Source organism: Rhodamnia argentea, chromosome 8 (genome assembly GCF_020921035.1).
Source record: "Rhodamnia argentea isolate NSW1041297 chromosome 8, ASM2092103v1, whole genome shotgun sequence".
Taxonomy (NCBI): Eukaryota; Viridiplantae; Streptophyta; class Magnoliopsida; order Myrtales; family Myrtaceae; genus Rhodamnia; species Rhodamnia argentea.
This window is the reverse complement of record NC_063157.1, coordinates 20,527,299-20,541,546: the sequence shown is the minus strand read 5'-3', so window position 1 is coordinate 20,541,546 and position 14,248 is coordinate 20,527,299. Positions and strand designations below refer to the sequence as shown.

The window sequence follows — 14,248 nt, the reverse complement described above, 5'->3', positions numbered from 1 at the left end:
AAAACAAAAGTCACTTGTTTGAGTATGATCATTAACATAGGCAAGATAGAAATTAAAGAAAACTATGAAGGACAACGTTCGATTTTTTTCTTTTGTTTTCACCAAAAGTGAATGAATTTAAAAATATTTTTTTAAGAATGATTGGTTGCGTAACTTACATAAATGAAAAAGTTTTCGAAAATATATCTATTGTCCATGAAATTATTTAGATATGAATTATTGATGGCAATGAAAAAAATTAATTGATTAATCATTTTAAACGACGCAAACGATCATTTTTAAGCTTCGTATAAAAGAATGCATGCATCTAGACATGCCATTTCAAAATTGATGTCCATGTCCGAGCACTTCATATAACTGAATATAATCCATAAGAAAAAAAAAATGGAGCTCTTAAAATGAATTAGTTGAACAAAGGAAATTGCAAATAGTAATTAGTGAAAGAGTGGAAATTCAAATATATTTTAGGGAAAAATCCAAAAAAAGGCCTCAAGTCCTTATATTTTCTCAAATAAGGGCCCTAAATGAATATCGTTTCGAAAAAGGGCCCAGAGTCCTCATGTTTTCTCAAATAAGGGCCATAAGTGAATACGGTTTCAAAAAAGGGCCCGAAATCCTCATGTTTTCTCAAATAAGGCTCCAAATGAACATCGTTTCAAATAAAGACTTGAAATGACCATAAAATCTCAAAAAAGGGCCTGATTTAAGCACATTTTAGTCTTTTTACTTATTTAATTTTTTTATTTTTTATTATATTTTTTGTTATCTGTTTTCTCAAAAAAAAGAAGAAGGAGAAAGTGGATGTTCACAGGCGGGAGGGGCGGCCCTCTAGCTCGTGGCCACCGTCCCATTGCCGAAGGGCGATAGGCGGGGGTGGCAAAGGTTGGTGGGGTCGCCGATGCCTCGGCGAGGGCCGGCGACCAAACCGGCCTTCGCCGCGCCCGTCGACCCCCAACCGGTGGTGGGCTCAAGGCCATAGGTGGGAGGGGCGGTCCTCCCGCCTGTGCGTGGCTTTTTTTTTTTTTTAAATCAGGAAAAATAAAAAAATGAATGAAAAAATTAAAATGTGAAATGACGAAAACGCCATTCGAGTCAAACCCTTTTTTGATACATTAGAACCACTTCGAGCCTTTAATTGAAACGTACTATGTCACTTTGGGCCCTTATTTAAAACATAGTTTATTTTGGACCCTTATTTGAAAAAACAAGAGGACTTGATGCCCTTTTTTGGATTTTTTTCCTGTATTTTATGTGTTTGGTAAGAGAGGAACTCAAAAGGAGAAACCGAAAAAAAAAAAAAAGAGGATGGAAGAGAGTTCCCCCACGCACGTGCGACGCGTGAGAGTTCTTGAAGGGGCGGAGGGCGATACCGCCCAAAATGAAGAAAAAGCCCTAAATCCAGGCGGGGTGTGAAGGGCGTTTCATTTTCATCCTCAATTTCTCTTCTTCCATCCGAAAGAATCCTCTCTTCCGATTGAAATCGCTCATAACAGATACTGCAGATTGCATCTGTGTATTTATTCGTCCTGTTTTTTTCTTTTCTTTTTTTTTTGTTCAATTCTCGTCGCCATGTCCAAGAGGTGAATTTCCCTTTCTCCCTGCTTATTTTTCTTTCAGCGGATTCGTTTTCTAATCATCACGGGGCTATTCAGAGTTGTTGTTGCGGCTTCTCTTGTGGTGAATGGTAATGGGCAGCTAGCCTTTGTTTACGATTGCGACGGTGGTCATTGATGAACGAGATTTCTGTTCATCGAACGAAAAGACAAGCGTTCCTATTCATGTTCTTTGGTTTCTCCTTAATGATTACGTGCCTTAATTATTTGAAAAAGCAGTCTTTATCCGTTTTTGCCCTTTTTCTTTCAGATGGGTGCATCGATACATGTCAGAAGCTTAGGTTTTTAGCGTCGGTTTGGTCGAGGCGTGGAAATCTTTTTGCCTTGACGTTAGGTTGCTCGAGGCGCAATAGGGTTCTCTTGAATTCAGTCATTTCGGTTGCCTGTGATTGTGAATTTTTTGTTGAATGACCATGAAATGGCTTCTGGATTTTGATGAGACGTTCTTATTTGTTGGTGGATTAGACGTGTAACTGACAAAAAGGAAAAAAGACTGTTTTTGAAAATGCTTGATCATTGCTAGGGCGCTGCCAGTTTTATTTAGCGTAGATCATGAAGCTGCAGTGTATCTGGTTATGAAAAAAATCTATCTGCTTCTTTGTATTCTGTTCTGAAAATGGTTTCTTCTCTGACTAATTACCATGCGACACTCTTCGGAAGCCATTCTGTCATCTAGCCTTCTTTGACAAATGGCCTTATGATTCTAGTTGTGCTTGCAGAGTTCTTTGCAAGTTCTTTGCACATGGTGCTTGTTTGAAAGGGGAGCACTGTGAGTATTCACATGACTGGACAGCTCCATCAAACAATGTATTTGTCGGCTTCCACAGGCTTTTACAATTAACCCAGATCAATTCTCTGTATTTGCTATTGATCCCCTTGATTTTTGCACAGATATGTACCTTCTATCAGAAAGGAATATGTACCTATGGAAATCGATGCAGATATGAGCACGTTAAGGCTTCTCGTCCATGGTCCGGTGCATCATCATCATCATCGAGAACTTCCTCACAGCCCCCCATTTCAGGGTCTCTTCCTCAAGTCTTGTCTTCTAGGAGTGGAGTCCATTCCATCTCCAATTCTGTTGAGGTTTCTTCACGAAGTAGACCTTCAGGCCCCCGCGACCAACCTGCATGGAATCGAGGCTTTGAGCAGCGTGATTATGTTGATGGCAGTGACGTCATAGAGTCTAGAACTGTCAGACCAGCTGATCAGTCTATTTGCTCATTTGCCGCCGCTGGCGATTGTCCTCGTGGAGAAGCTTGCCCTCATATTCATGGAGATTTATGCCCTACCTGTGGAAAGCACTGCTTGCATCCTTTTAGACCTGAAGAAAGAGAGGAGCATATGAAGACTTGTGAGAAAAAGCAAAAGCAGCTTGAGGCATTGAAACTTAGTCAAGAAATAGAATGCAGTGTATGCTTGGATCGTGTTCTTTCGAAACCCACTGCAGCTGAAAGGAAGTTTGGTATATTGTCAGAATGTGATCATGCGTTTTGCATAACGTGCATCAGGAACTGGCGTAGTAGCTCACCAACTACTGGAATGGATGTGAATAGTTCATTGAGGGCCTGCCCGATATGTCGCAAGCTTTCTTACTTTGTCATACCCAGTGTCATTTGGTACACCACAAAAGAAGAAAAAGAGGAAATTATCGACAACTACAAGTCCAAACTCAAGTAAGGACATAAAAGTATCCTACATACAAAAATATACGTATATGTGTGTTTGTCCGTGCACGCGTTGCATATATAAAATTGCTTAGAAATTTTCATTTTCTTGTTGGCCAATCGCTGGGTATGTTATGAGGTGAACTAAGAATATATTTAGCTTTATGGTTCCTGAGGACCAACTGTTAATCATCTTTGGGTTGGTTCCAGTAGATCTTGTCTGGAATTTGTTGAGATTTACCAGCAGTAATAGTTGCAAACTTTGGTCATTTGTACAAACATGCTACACGCTTATGATCTGCTTCTTGACTGCAAGGGATAGAAATACTTTCTGTAAAACTTAACCATGTGGCTCTGCAGAACTTGCGCATGTTCCTTTTCTTTCTTCTTCTATTCTCAAATTGACCTCTCCAGCCTATTCCTAATTTGCAGGTCAATTGATTGTAAGCACTTCAATTTTGGAGATGGAAACTGCCCATTTGGGACTAGTTGTTTTTACAAGGTAATGCAGTTCCAAGCTTGAGAGTATTCTGATTTCATTACAGAGCTTGCCTTGCCCTATGTATACTTTGAGTGAGGCTTCTGTGATGGAATTCATTTTTGGCCTACTTGCTTTCTCCTGCCGGCAATTGTGAAAGGATATGCATTTTCTCCACTTTTTTAGTGCCTGTATTGGTTGCATCTCTCAAAAGAAGGTATCTCATTGGTAAAGTGAGCATGGAGATGAGCACATACAATTTATGTAGCTCTGCCTCTTTACAATATTGAAGTATTGGAGCAAAAATGGATAAGTTACTTGTTCTCGTAGAGAAGTTGAAAACAATATCGGGCTGATGTGCTTTTCTGTGCTATATCTGCTTCTTTTTGCCATTTGGTGCAGACTAATGATCTGAATTGTGGCACCTTTGATGGGTGAATATTAGAATAATTATACTTTCTTCCTTGTTTGCCATCAGGAGCACCACGCAGCTTTAAGTGTATACCTGAACACGTTCCCCTGTGCATCTAAATGACTAGGTAGCTTTAGAATGGTGTCAAAGAGAAGAAGACACCCACACTGAGTGAGACTAATGTTGTTTAGAAATTATATTTCTTATTATCGTTACGTCGAGTTTGATTGCTGAAAATAAGTCTTCTTCCGACTGACTAGGATATGCAATCTCCGATTCTCCCTTGTAGGCTTGGTTTGCTCCTCATATTGCCGATTAAGAGCGGATTTCCATTTATTTAGAACTTCATGTTGGAGTTCTCTTGTTGCTGTCACACTGACTTCGTTTAATAACAGCCTCTTGTCCGGAATTTGAACAAACCCTTGATTTTTAATTTCAATAAACTTCATGTGAAACGGCCGTTCTTCAGGATGAGGTGTATGATGACTGGTGTATTTCAACGCTGATATTTGAAAAGAAGACGAAGAAGAGGTGGTGCTGTCTATGTATAATTCTTTTGGGTCCTATATAGAGAATAAGCTTGTCTCTTAAGTAGTTAGTTGCATTGTTGTGGTCAAGATGAAATCTTGTCCTCGTCTGACTTCTGTCCTTAGAATTATGAACCTACTTGTCATTTAATGTACACTCACCCCAAAGATCTTTAGGCAATGGATAATACCCTAATGGGTATCGTGTTTGTTGTTTCCAGCATACGGTCAAGCCAGGGTCATACACATGGATACATCACAGGCCACCTCCCCGCAGGCGCAGGCGCAGGCGCAATCCTGCAAATATGGATGCAATGTTTGGTGTTTTTGAGCATTTACTTTTTCTTGAGAGCCTTATGGGAGATGAAGACTTGGATATCTATAATGTTGAAGACACCGATGACGATGATTTAACACCTATGGAGATGGCTTTTTTATTGGCACAACTGGGGATTAACTCGGGTGATTCATCAAGTGATAGGGAGTAGGGGTCCTTGTTCCAGATTTTAGCCTGTTGTCGTTGAGTTTGATTTGAGATTTGGAAGTCTGGCAGTTTTGCATAAGAAAAGAAGATGAAGTTTGTAGTTTGTTTCTCTTCCTATCAAAATTCTGTAATTATGAATCATGAACTAGGTTTTAATTTGTGTGGGCTTTTTATTCGATTGAAGTCGGTGGTTTGATGCACCAATGTTTGATAGGCATGGAAAGACATTTTCCTTAACATTTCTGTGGAGATGATTGGAAATTAATCGAGCTATGTCAGATTCTGCAAGTGTTTGTTTGGTTGTATTTTAATGCTAGTGTCCATGCCAGCAGGCATCTTGAAACCTTTGCTTTACGCTCATGCCTCTCGCTGATATTTTCGGAAATGTATTGGGAGAGAGCTGACGAAGCTATGAATTATGGGATGGGATTCTACTTACTGGTGCCTCTACTGGATGTGTGCTACTTAGCGAAGGATGCTTTTACTGGATTAGCACTGTTATGTGATTTGTCATTCTTGCAGACATGAAAATTTTAGCACTGTTATGTGATTTGTCATTCTTGCAGACATGAAAATTTGGTGGTTTGTCTTTATTATATCGTAGTACTTGTAAAGTTTCTATGTGACGGTTGACTGTTTACTGGTAGATGTCCCTTTTCCATTTGAGTAAATCTTCAGCTATCATGTGATGGATCAGATTGTCAAAATGCCTACATAATTCATGTTATGTGATTGCAGCACGCATACAGAGACGGACAGCTGGAGGAAGTTGTTTTGAGGCATCTAGGAGCTGAAGATGGAGAAACAGTGATAGCTAAGGATATTAGGTTTTTCCTTAGTGCTCTTTATGTCTCGCTTTAATGTCTTGTTGACTATCATCTGCGGTTGCTAATTCTAAATGCTCAGTTTTGGCCTTCTATTGTTTATATTCTATTAGCTTCTGCTAACCAAGTTTAATATATCTTTAGGCTGTCGGACTTTCTTGGTGACCTACGGATTAGTTAAGCATATGTCTTTAGTACACTCCAAGGGTGAGTTAATTCGTTATTTCCAGTGTATAGTTCGATAATCTCTCCTGTTGTAAGTTCCAAGCTCCAATGAATTTGCATTAACAATTGAATTTTGATTCCAACGTCAGAACTAGCCTCTTTATTTTTCCCTAGCCAGATATTAGACTAGCATTTGTGTAAAACGAGAAGTCTGTACAGGGTAATGATAATGTTTTCATCATTTTTTTCAGGATGAATGCCTATTTGAAGTATTTGTGAATTTTCCTTATCTGTTGGCATGGCATCTCTTCATCGGTTGTTGAGGTGAGTTTGAATTTTAGGTTTTCCAGTTTTCCAATCTGATAAGAAAACATTTTGCTTCCCCAATTATGTCTGCCTCGGTTGGACTGCTTGATGATAACTTTCCACCTAGGGATAAAACCTGTTGTTTGCATTGTTCTTGTACTTTTGAGGCACAAGGAGTTAAATGCCTTTTACTGTCTGAAGTGATACAAAGTCCATGTGAGCATGTGCCCTTTTTCTGCACTGGCCTGATGCTTATGTTGAATGTGAAAATGACAACTTTTTATAAGAACTTGAGACCTAAGTGGAAGGTTTGCTGGAGCATTAGGTCTTAGTTCTCTATACACCCTTGCTAATTGCTATGAGGCTTGTCGCTTTCACGTCTTTAGACTGAAATAACAAAGGCTCTTTGTTGTTGTTAGATGCTTCTTCTGTTAGTGGTTGCTCTTAGCAACATTCGTGAGATACTTTCGCACTATATGTGCTTATCTGTCCCATTGTGTAGACCATGGGGGATTGTTTTTGCTAATCTGCTTGGCTTTGTTAAGAGGGAAAGCTTTGTTTCCAATGTATCCTGGAGTTTGTAGAATAAGTGGGCCTTGCAGAACATTTAGTCCTCGATATCTTATTCTGGGTAATTTGAGAGACGGTGCTACTGGACAGCGAGGAATGATGTATAAATCTCTTTCTTATGACTCATCCTTTTTGTTTGCATCAGATCCGGAGTTGTCTGCCCTAATTTGGATCCTTTGGATATGCAGAGCTTTACAATAAAGTAAATTGTATCTGGAAAAGAATAAAGGGTGAAGAAACATGGGGAGCTTATATGCACATGTTTGTTGGGCATGGTTTTCTCCATTTGGCTCTGGTCTGTGCATGTATAATACTTGTTGCAACACTCCACAGTCTGGAGCAATGGGATACTCGTAAAAAAAAAAAAATTGGTCTAGTGTTTATATTGATTTGGCTTCAAAGCGAAGTCACAAAAGCATTTCTGCGTGCGCTCAAAATGAAGGATCATTAGCAAAATCCCAATCCCAACATCTTAGAAAATAGCAAACCGTTGTGGCGTCTGGAGGAGCGGGACCTGACCTTTGAAGATCCCCTGCATCTTGCAAGTGGTGGCTGGTGGTACCGTTCTATTATAGTCCGATGGCGAACCACTAATGATTATGGGTTCCTGGAAAATATCTTGTCTAAAGGAATGGCAAGGGAGAACGAGCCCCACATGCCCGGCCAAGAAAATAGTGAATGGCGGAAACTGAGGTACCATGTATCGATAGCTGATAGTCTTCATTAAAATGGAATGGGAAAACTGGACCTTTTCAATTGAGCAAAGCTAATAGCTCGTGCAAAGTTTGGAGCAATCTTTACGGTCTCACAACATCACAATGGGGTCTTTTCCCAAGGGAATTACGTAGTGTAGAGGCCGCCATTCTAAGACCCTTTTTGTTGTTTGGGCCGAGCAGTTGCGCAATACCTACCTACGAAAGTAAAACTAGGCAGAGGCCGAGTCATTTAAGTACGTTTCATTCAACTCGGTTGAATTTTTCCCGACTAGAAATGCTACTTGCAATGTGAGTTTACTTCACTATCGCAACCGAATTTTAGTCGATAATTTTGCTAACCATATGTTGTACATGAAAACATCGATTGACAATTACGAAGAGCGGAATGTGAGCGATTTGGAATGAATGCAACCTTGCTAGGGCCAGCAAATGAATGACTGCGAACGAATTGAAATGCAATTGCCAAACACAATCGGCGGGTCGCCTTATTCGTGGAATAGCACAACATGAGCTCAGTGAGAAAACAATGGAAGGTGGCCAACGACACCACATATGGAGACTTGAAGAAAGCTATGGATTGGGATTTGGGAGCGCCGTTTGCTTCATCATCATGACCTTGAGACCAGCTGTGAAGAGAGAGGTGAAGGCATCCATTTGGGGCTTGGGTAGAGCTACCCCCACTTCTATCCCACCTTCCCCATCTCTGCTCTCATGCAAAGAAATGGCTCTGCTCTTATCAATCGATATATCCTCTATCTTCCTAGGCCTCCCCCACCCGAAATCCGTGTCATACAGGTCCACTTTGGGCGACCCGGCAATGGTCACGTGGAGTTCCGACTCCGAGAAGGCCCTCCAATCTGAGATCCAACGCTCCGCATCTGCGAAAAGGTCCTTGTCCAACCTCTTGACCGTGCTCCCTAGCGCATTTGCTGCTACCACAATGCAATTTTCTCCCACCAGCTCGTGGGCTGTGGCCTCCACCCGGCCGAACCCAACACAGTTGCCGAAGTAAGAAGCGGGTACCGGATAGCCCAAGCGGGTGAGGCCGCCCGCTATGAATCCGAAGTAAACCGGGCTGCAGAGATTGGGTTTTGGATTGTTGTGGGCCTGAAGGGAGAAATGGGCTTTCACCCAAACGACCCAAAGGAATGCACAGGTGAGAACATAAGGAGACAAATGGGGTGGGCGGGAGAGATTTCCGGAGTTGCACCGAGAGAGGATCCATTCTCGGATGCCGTCCATTTCAGTGGTGCCCACAACAAAAGTGGATCGGACCCTGTCGGGAGTACCGACAGTACCATGGTCTGACGAAGAAGGGGACTGCCATTTGGAGCCGCACCACTCGGAGAGGAATCTGTGGAGGAGGCCGCGTGGATCCCTGAGGACCGTCCGGTCGTAGTAGGGAGGCGTGGTGAAGAAGCCACGGAGCGACGATGGGTGAGGAGCAGGAGAGGAAAGCTGGCGGGAGAGGGAGGCCCAGGCCTTGAGGAAGAGGTTGAAGGTACGGGCGTCGGCGACGACATGGTGACAGGCGAGGCCGAGGCAAAGGCCGGAGTTGGGAAAGACGGTCACTTGGGCGGCGAAGAGAGGGACGGGGGCGTTGGAGGAGGAATTGGAAATGGGAATGGCGGGCAAGGAAGGGACAAGAGGGTGGAAAAGGGAAGCGTCTCTGGGGTGGTGGGTGGAGAGACGGTCGAAGACATCATCATCATCGGCATCGGCATCGGCGGCGGCGGCAACGGCAACAGTGAGAGAGACAGTGTGGGAGGAGGAGCAGAGGAGGAAGGGAGGGGAAGGGTGGAGATGGAGGCGGGCGGAGAGAGGGAAGGAGAGGAGGAGGGAGCGGGAGAGGGAGAGCTTGAGGAGAGGGAGGGCGGTGGAGGTGAAGTGGAAGAGAGAGTGGGGGTAGCGGTAGAGGAAGAGGGGTTGGGTGGGAGAGAAGAAGAGCCACGGGATGTCCATCATGCTCAACCCCACCACCGCCGCCTCCACCACCTCCCTCTCTTCCAACTCTCCGGTGGCTGGACTGATCTCGCAATGCTCCACCACCTCTACATCAATCCCCATCTCTGCCTCTCTCTCTCTCTCTCTCGATCTCAAGGAGCTGAAGTCGCTTTGGCCTAGTAGTACAGAAATGAAAACACGAGATCAGTACGTGGGACCTCTCTTTAATTTACTGTGATATTCGTGTTGCTTCTCCACGCGTACTCCAAAAGGCAATGTCTTCTTAGAGACATGATACTAAAGAACAGCAAAATATCTGTCTCCACGCCGAGGGGTTAGAAGCAAGTGTTCACAAGGTGTGTTTTACTTATATTGTTTCACGAAACCCACTTTCAATCTCTCATAACTGAAATGAAAGTATGCACACGAAAACACCTTTGCACTGACTTACATTTTTACTAATATTCAGCAGGTAATTCCTAGTCTTCGAAAGCTAATTCAACTTATTCTCGGGATAAATGTGTATGACTTATCTCTTTAGAATTTCAGTTTGTTTTAAATTTATCTTTCTTCTTTAAATAATTAGATTAAAAAAAAATCCTTACAAAGGTTGCAAAGGATAATGTCATCGTGTATAATGTTCATAAAAGAATTTGAATTTTGATTTTTTTGGTTGGGGCAGGTATTAGGGCTACGAAAGCGTGTGTTCTTACCTTAATGGTGAAGCGGGAGACAGGAAAAATGTTGGCTTTACGCTTCGTGATTGTCAAAATTACTTAAAATCAAAGAGATAGACTTGATTAGTGCGGGTGATTGTCAAATTCTCATTAACCATTTTAATTGCTTACAATCAAATGGAAGTATTTTTTTCTTTAAATTTCAATTGGGTAAGGAGCAAAGACTGACCATTCTTTTTTGGTTTGATGATGTATCCAAGCTAGATTATGAAACTTTTGGCGATGTTGAGGAATTTATTTGATACTACTTATGCACAAATAGATACAATATGACATGTGCACCTTTTGTTGGCTTGAATTATCATTGAAAAAATGTTATATTTGATTGTCCATTTCTATTGGATGACACTATTGCTTCTTTTGTGTGGGCATTTCAATCCTTTAGAGGCAATGGGTAATAAAGTACCCAAGACTATTTTTAATTATCAAGATCATGCAATGGTAAATGCCATTAAAACTATTCTTCCGAACAATAATCATCGTTTATTTTTATGGCATATGGGGAAAAATGTTACGCATCATATTGCACATCTTTTGAAAAGTCGGGCTTTGAAAATAAATTTTGGCACAAACTTTTATATGAGTATCATGAGTGGAACTTGGAGGACAACAAGTGGTGGAATAATATGTATTGCCTGCGTCATAAATGAAATCCTGCATTTGCCTAGGATATTTTTTCTGCGGGAATTAGATCCACACAAAGAAGTGATAGCACTAATAACATCTTTCAAGATATTACATGTAAGACCATACCGCCCCCTACATATTTGATACATTTTCCAAAAATTGGCACTAACCCTAGATCCTTGCCCCGAGAAGATGACTTTGTCTGAATTTGTTAATCAGATTGAGTGTGCTCGAGGAAAGCCGCGATAGTGAAATATTGAAACATTCTACACATGTTTACACTCATGTCATTTATAGGAATTTCCAGGCTGAGTTATTGCATGCTTTGTCTGAACATAGATGATGGGCCATTGCACACTTATTGTCAAAGAAAGCATATTGGCCATGTTTGTCCAACAAATTCTACCATTACATGTAGTTACAAATTATTTAAAATGCAAGGATGGTTGTGCAGGTATAGATTATGTATCCTCGACACATGTTGCAAATGCTACAAGCATTCCATCACAATACTTGTAGACATGGAGAAAACCCGCAAAACAAAGTAGTCATTGTGATGATCTTGGAAAAAGCTCTCTTGATGTGATAAAGTCAAAAACATTGCGCTTGAAGAGGACGGTACAATTGGCTTTTGGTGTTATGAACATCGGTGCGAATCATGATGTTACGGAAAAGATCGCTACTACAACCTTGCTGCATCTTCGCTCTCGTATCATGAACAAAATGTAATCTCTCGCATGTAAAGATGATGTTAGTTTCTTGCTAGAAAATGATGAATATGAATACGCAGAAAATTATGGAATTCAAATACTTGATCCCCCTCAGAGAAGGCCAAAAGGTGTACCAAACACTCGGTTTAAAGGCGCTAATGAGAAGCAAAAGACAAAGGAATCTTTGTGCACAGGAGGGACCTCATACTAGGTGCATGATATGAGAAAAGCCTTTCCTTTCCTTTCCTTTTTGTGGTTCTAGTCTTGTTGTATATAAGTTGTACATGGCATGATATGAGGAAGTACACCATTCTTTTCATCTTGTAGTTTCGATTAATCCTTGTAGTTTGAAATTCGTCCTTTTTTATCAGATGAAGACAACAGCAGTAGGTGTTAATGGTGTTTTATGACATCAACAAAAAGCACAATTCTTAGTTGATAGTAGCAGCTTCCTGCAAATAACACTTGATCCATGCTCAATTTTTCCCGTTAGAGAGTAGATTGATAACAACTATTTATCTTCATGCTTCAGAAAGCTTCGGAAGCACAACTCCCTCTTTGGCTAATAGGTGCCTTTCTCTTGTAACCAATAGCTTGCCAATTGCTAGCAACTTGACAATGTCAATTTTTGCTAATATTGAGCTTACATGTTGCTTTCTTTTTGGAAGAGTCTATTGTTTGCACTCCCTTTTGAATGCCCTATATTCCATCATCCTTCAATTAGAAATAACTACAGCCGGATAGAAGTGGTACTGATGCCACTATCCCATTCTTATGAGTATAGTCATCTTTTAATTGCTAGTGAACTTCCTTTGTCATGCGTTTCTTTGCTCGGCCCTCTTTTGTATCAAGTCCTCTTCTTGTTGTGCATAGTAGTAATAGGGCAATAAATTGAGTCAACCCGATGTAGTAACGATTTCAAACTCGAGTTCAATTCGACTAGATAATGGAATCGAAACCAGACGGGCCAATGTCAAATAATCATCGATCACCTCTGCTTATTCATCTCAAGAAAGACAAAATTCATTATACTAGTTTCTTTAAAATCATATTAGATCAAGTTCTACATAATCATCAAAATTGACTCCCATAATTACCGATATAGTAATATAGAAATCACAATTCCAAGAAGAAAAGATATGATGAGTCCATATAATATTATTATTGACATAATGAAGCCTATGTTTCTTCTAATTTACTTCACATCTCCTTTTATGATTGCCAATTCTTCATTTTCGCTTGGTGCCTCTCTAGAATTGACTATGTCCACATTGTTAGGTGAATAGATCTTGCTTTCCTCGATATAATAATATTCAACCCATTGCACAAACCTGTTTGGAAAAAAATTTAGTGTACAACAATATCAAGTATTACAACATGTCACTACATGCACAATATGCTAAACTTTGGGACTTACATTGCAAGTCGAGGCATAATATAATCTTCCTCGTTTAATAGAATTCTTTTGCACTTCTTTTTTATTGTGCATAATTTCCCTTGAGGACATGGACATATCTTGGATGGACAATCAACCAACCAATTCAAAGATTCTCGAAATCGAGATGTCGTGCTAAAATAATAATGTCATATCATCAAATTAGAATAGACTCAATCAACGAAAATAATTCAATAAACAATTTTAGAATAACAAATAAATGTGATAAATATGTAACAAGCTTCACAACAAAACTAGCAACAACCTTTTTATTTTATTTAACAAAGTCACTTATCTGCAAGCTATTGAAAGAAAAAAACTAAGTCACAAACCAAAAAATTGCAAGCTACCAACAACAACAAAAAAAATCTTATCGTTACTTGTGGCTATGTTCTTTCTCCAGATTTTTAAAACAATTTCGTGGGTCTGTTCTGTCTTTATTTCTTCATTTTTTTTTTCAAAAACAATAGAAAGGAGAAGAGAAAGCAATACATCCGAACTTTAGATTTTCCCCATCCTCTTAGTTTTTAACCTCAGATTTCTCTATCCCCTCCTTTTGGAACCAAAATATTAAAAAGAAAAGTTGACATTGCCTTTTAGTTCTTGAAATAAACAAAATCTTATTAGCATATAATGATATATGTTATTTTTGTGATATTGGACAAGACGGTTACCAAAATGGTATTGTGTCGTTTCTTTCTCCATTGTTATACTTTATTAGAATATGTCTCGAGTTTGAGGCCGAAGCGAAAATCTGAATTGCGGAAATAAATAAATAAAGTCCGCTTGTTTAAAGGAAAGTCTAAAAATTGATTATATGTGGACATCCACTATGGAAATATAGATTTCATGTTCGGTTATGGAGAAGAAAGAAAAGGTCATGTTTTGTTCCCAACGACGCGAAGCCCCAGGACCAAAGCGACGTCCATGGAAGTCATGGAAATATCATAATTATCAAGTTGGAAGGCATGCCTCTCGGAGCTCTATTTAATCTAGCAATTCAGTTAAGAGAGTCTTGCTGAAATAGTGAGTT

At 40.3% G+C, this 14,248-nt stretch overlaps 2 protein-coding genes across 5 annotated transcripts; one reads left to right on the top strand and one right to left on the bottom strand.

Moving 5' to 3' along the window:
• Positions 1-1,399: 1,399 nt before the first annotated feature.
• Positions 1,400-7,464, top strand: LOC115729052 (putative RING-type E3 ubiquitin transferase C3H69). Of its 4 annotated transcripts, none has more exons than XM_048283774.1 (9): positions 1,400-1,580; positions 2,333-2,420; positions 2,505-3,289; positions 3,713-3,782; positions 4,919-5,159; positions 5,920-6,008; positions 6,150-6,212; positions 6,422-6,494; positions 7,192-7,464. In XM_048283774.1, exons 1-6 carry the CDS (start codon positions 1,570-1,572, stop codon positions 5,973-5,975), a joined length of 1,251 nt encoding a protein of 416 aa, XP_048139731.1. In that variant the 5' UTR covers positions 1,400-1,569; the 3' UTR covers positions 5,976-6,008; positions 6,150-6,212; positions 6,422-6,494; positions 7,192-7,464. The 4 variants fall into 4 exon arrangements, with proteins under 4 accessions (XP_048139731.1, XP_030515348.1, XP_048139732.1 ...); XM_048283773.1 differs by having other exon boundaries at positions 1,401-1,580; positions 4,919-5,181; XM_030659488.2 differs by lacking the exon at positions 4,919-5,159.
• A 781-nt stretch (positions 7,465-8,245) lies between these two features.
• Positions 8,246-9,854, bottom strand: LOC115729050 (anthocyanidin 3-O-glucoside 6''-O-acyltransferase-like). The gene has a single exon (XM_030659484.2). The coding sequence runs from the start codon at positions 9,827-9,829 to the stop codon at positions 8,333-8,335; it is 1,497 nt and encodes a 498-aa protein (XP_030515344.1). The 5' UTR covers positions 9,830-9,854; the 3' UTR covers positions 8,246-8,332.
• Positions 9,855-14,248: the final 4,394 nt, after the last annotated feature.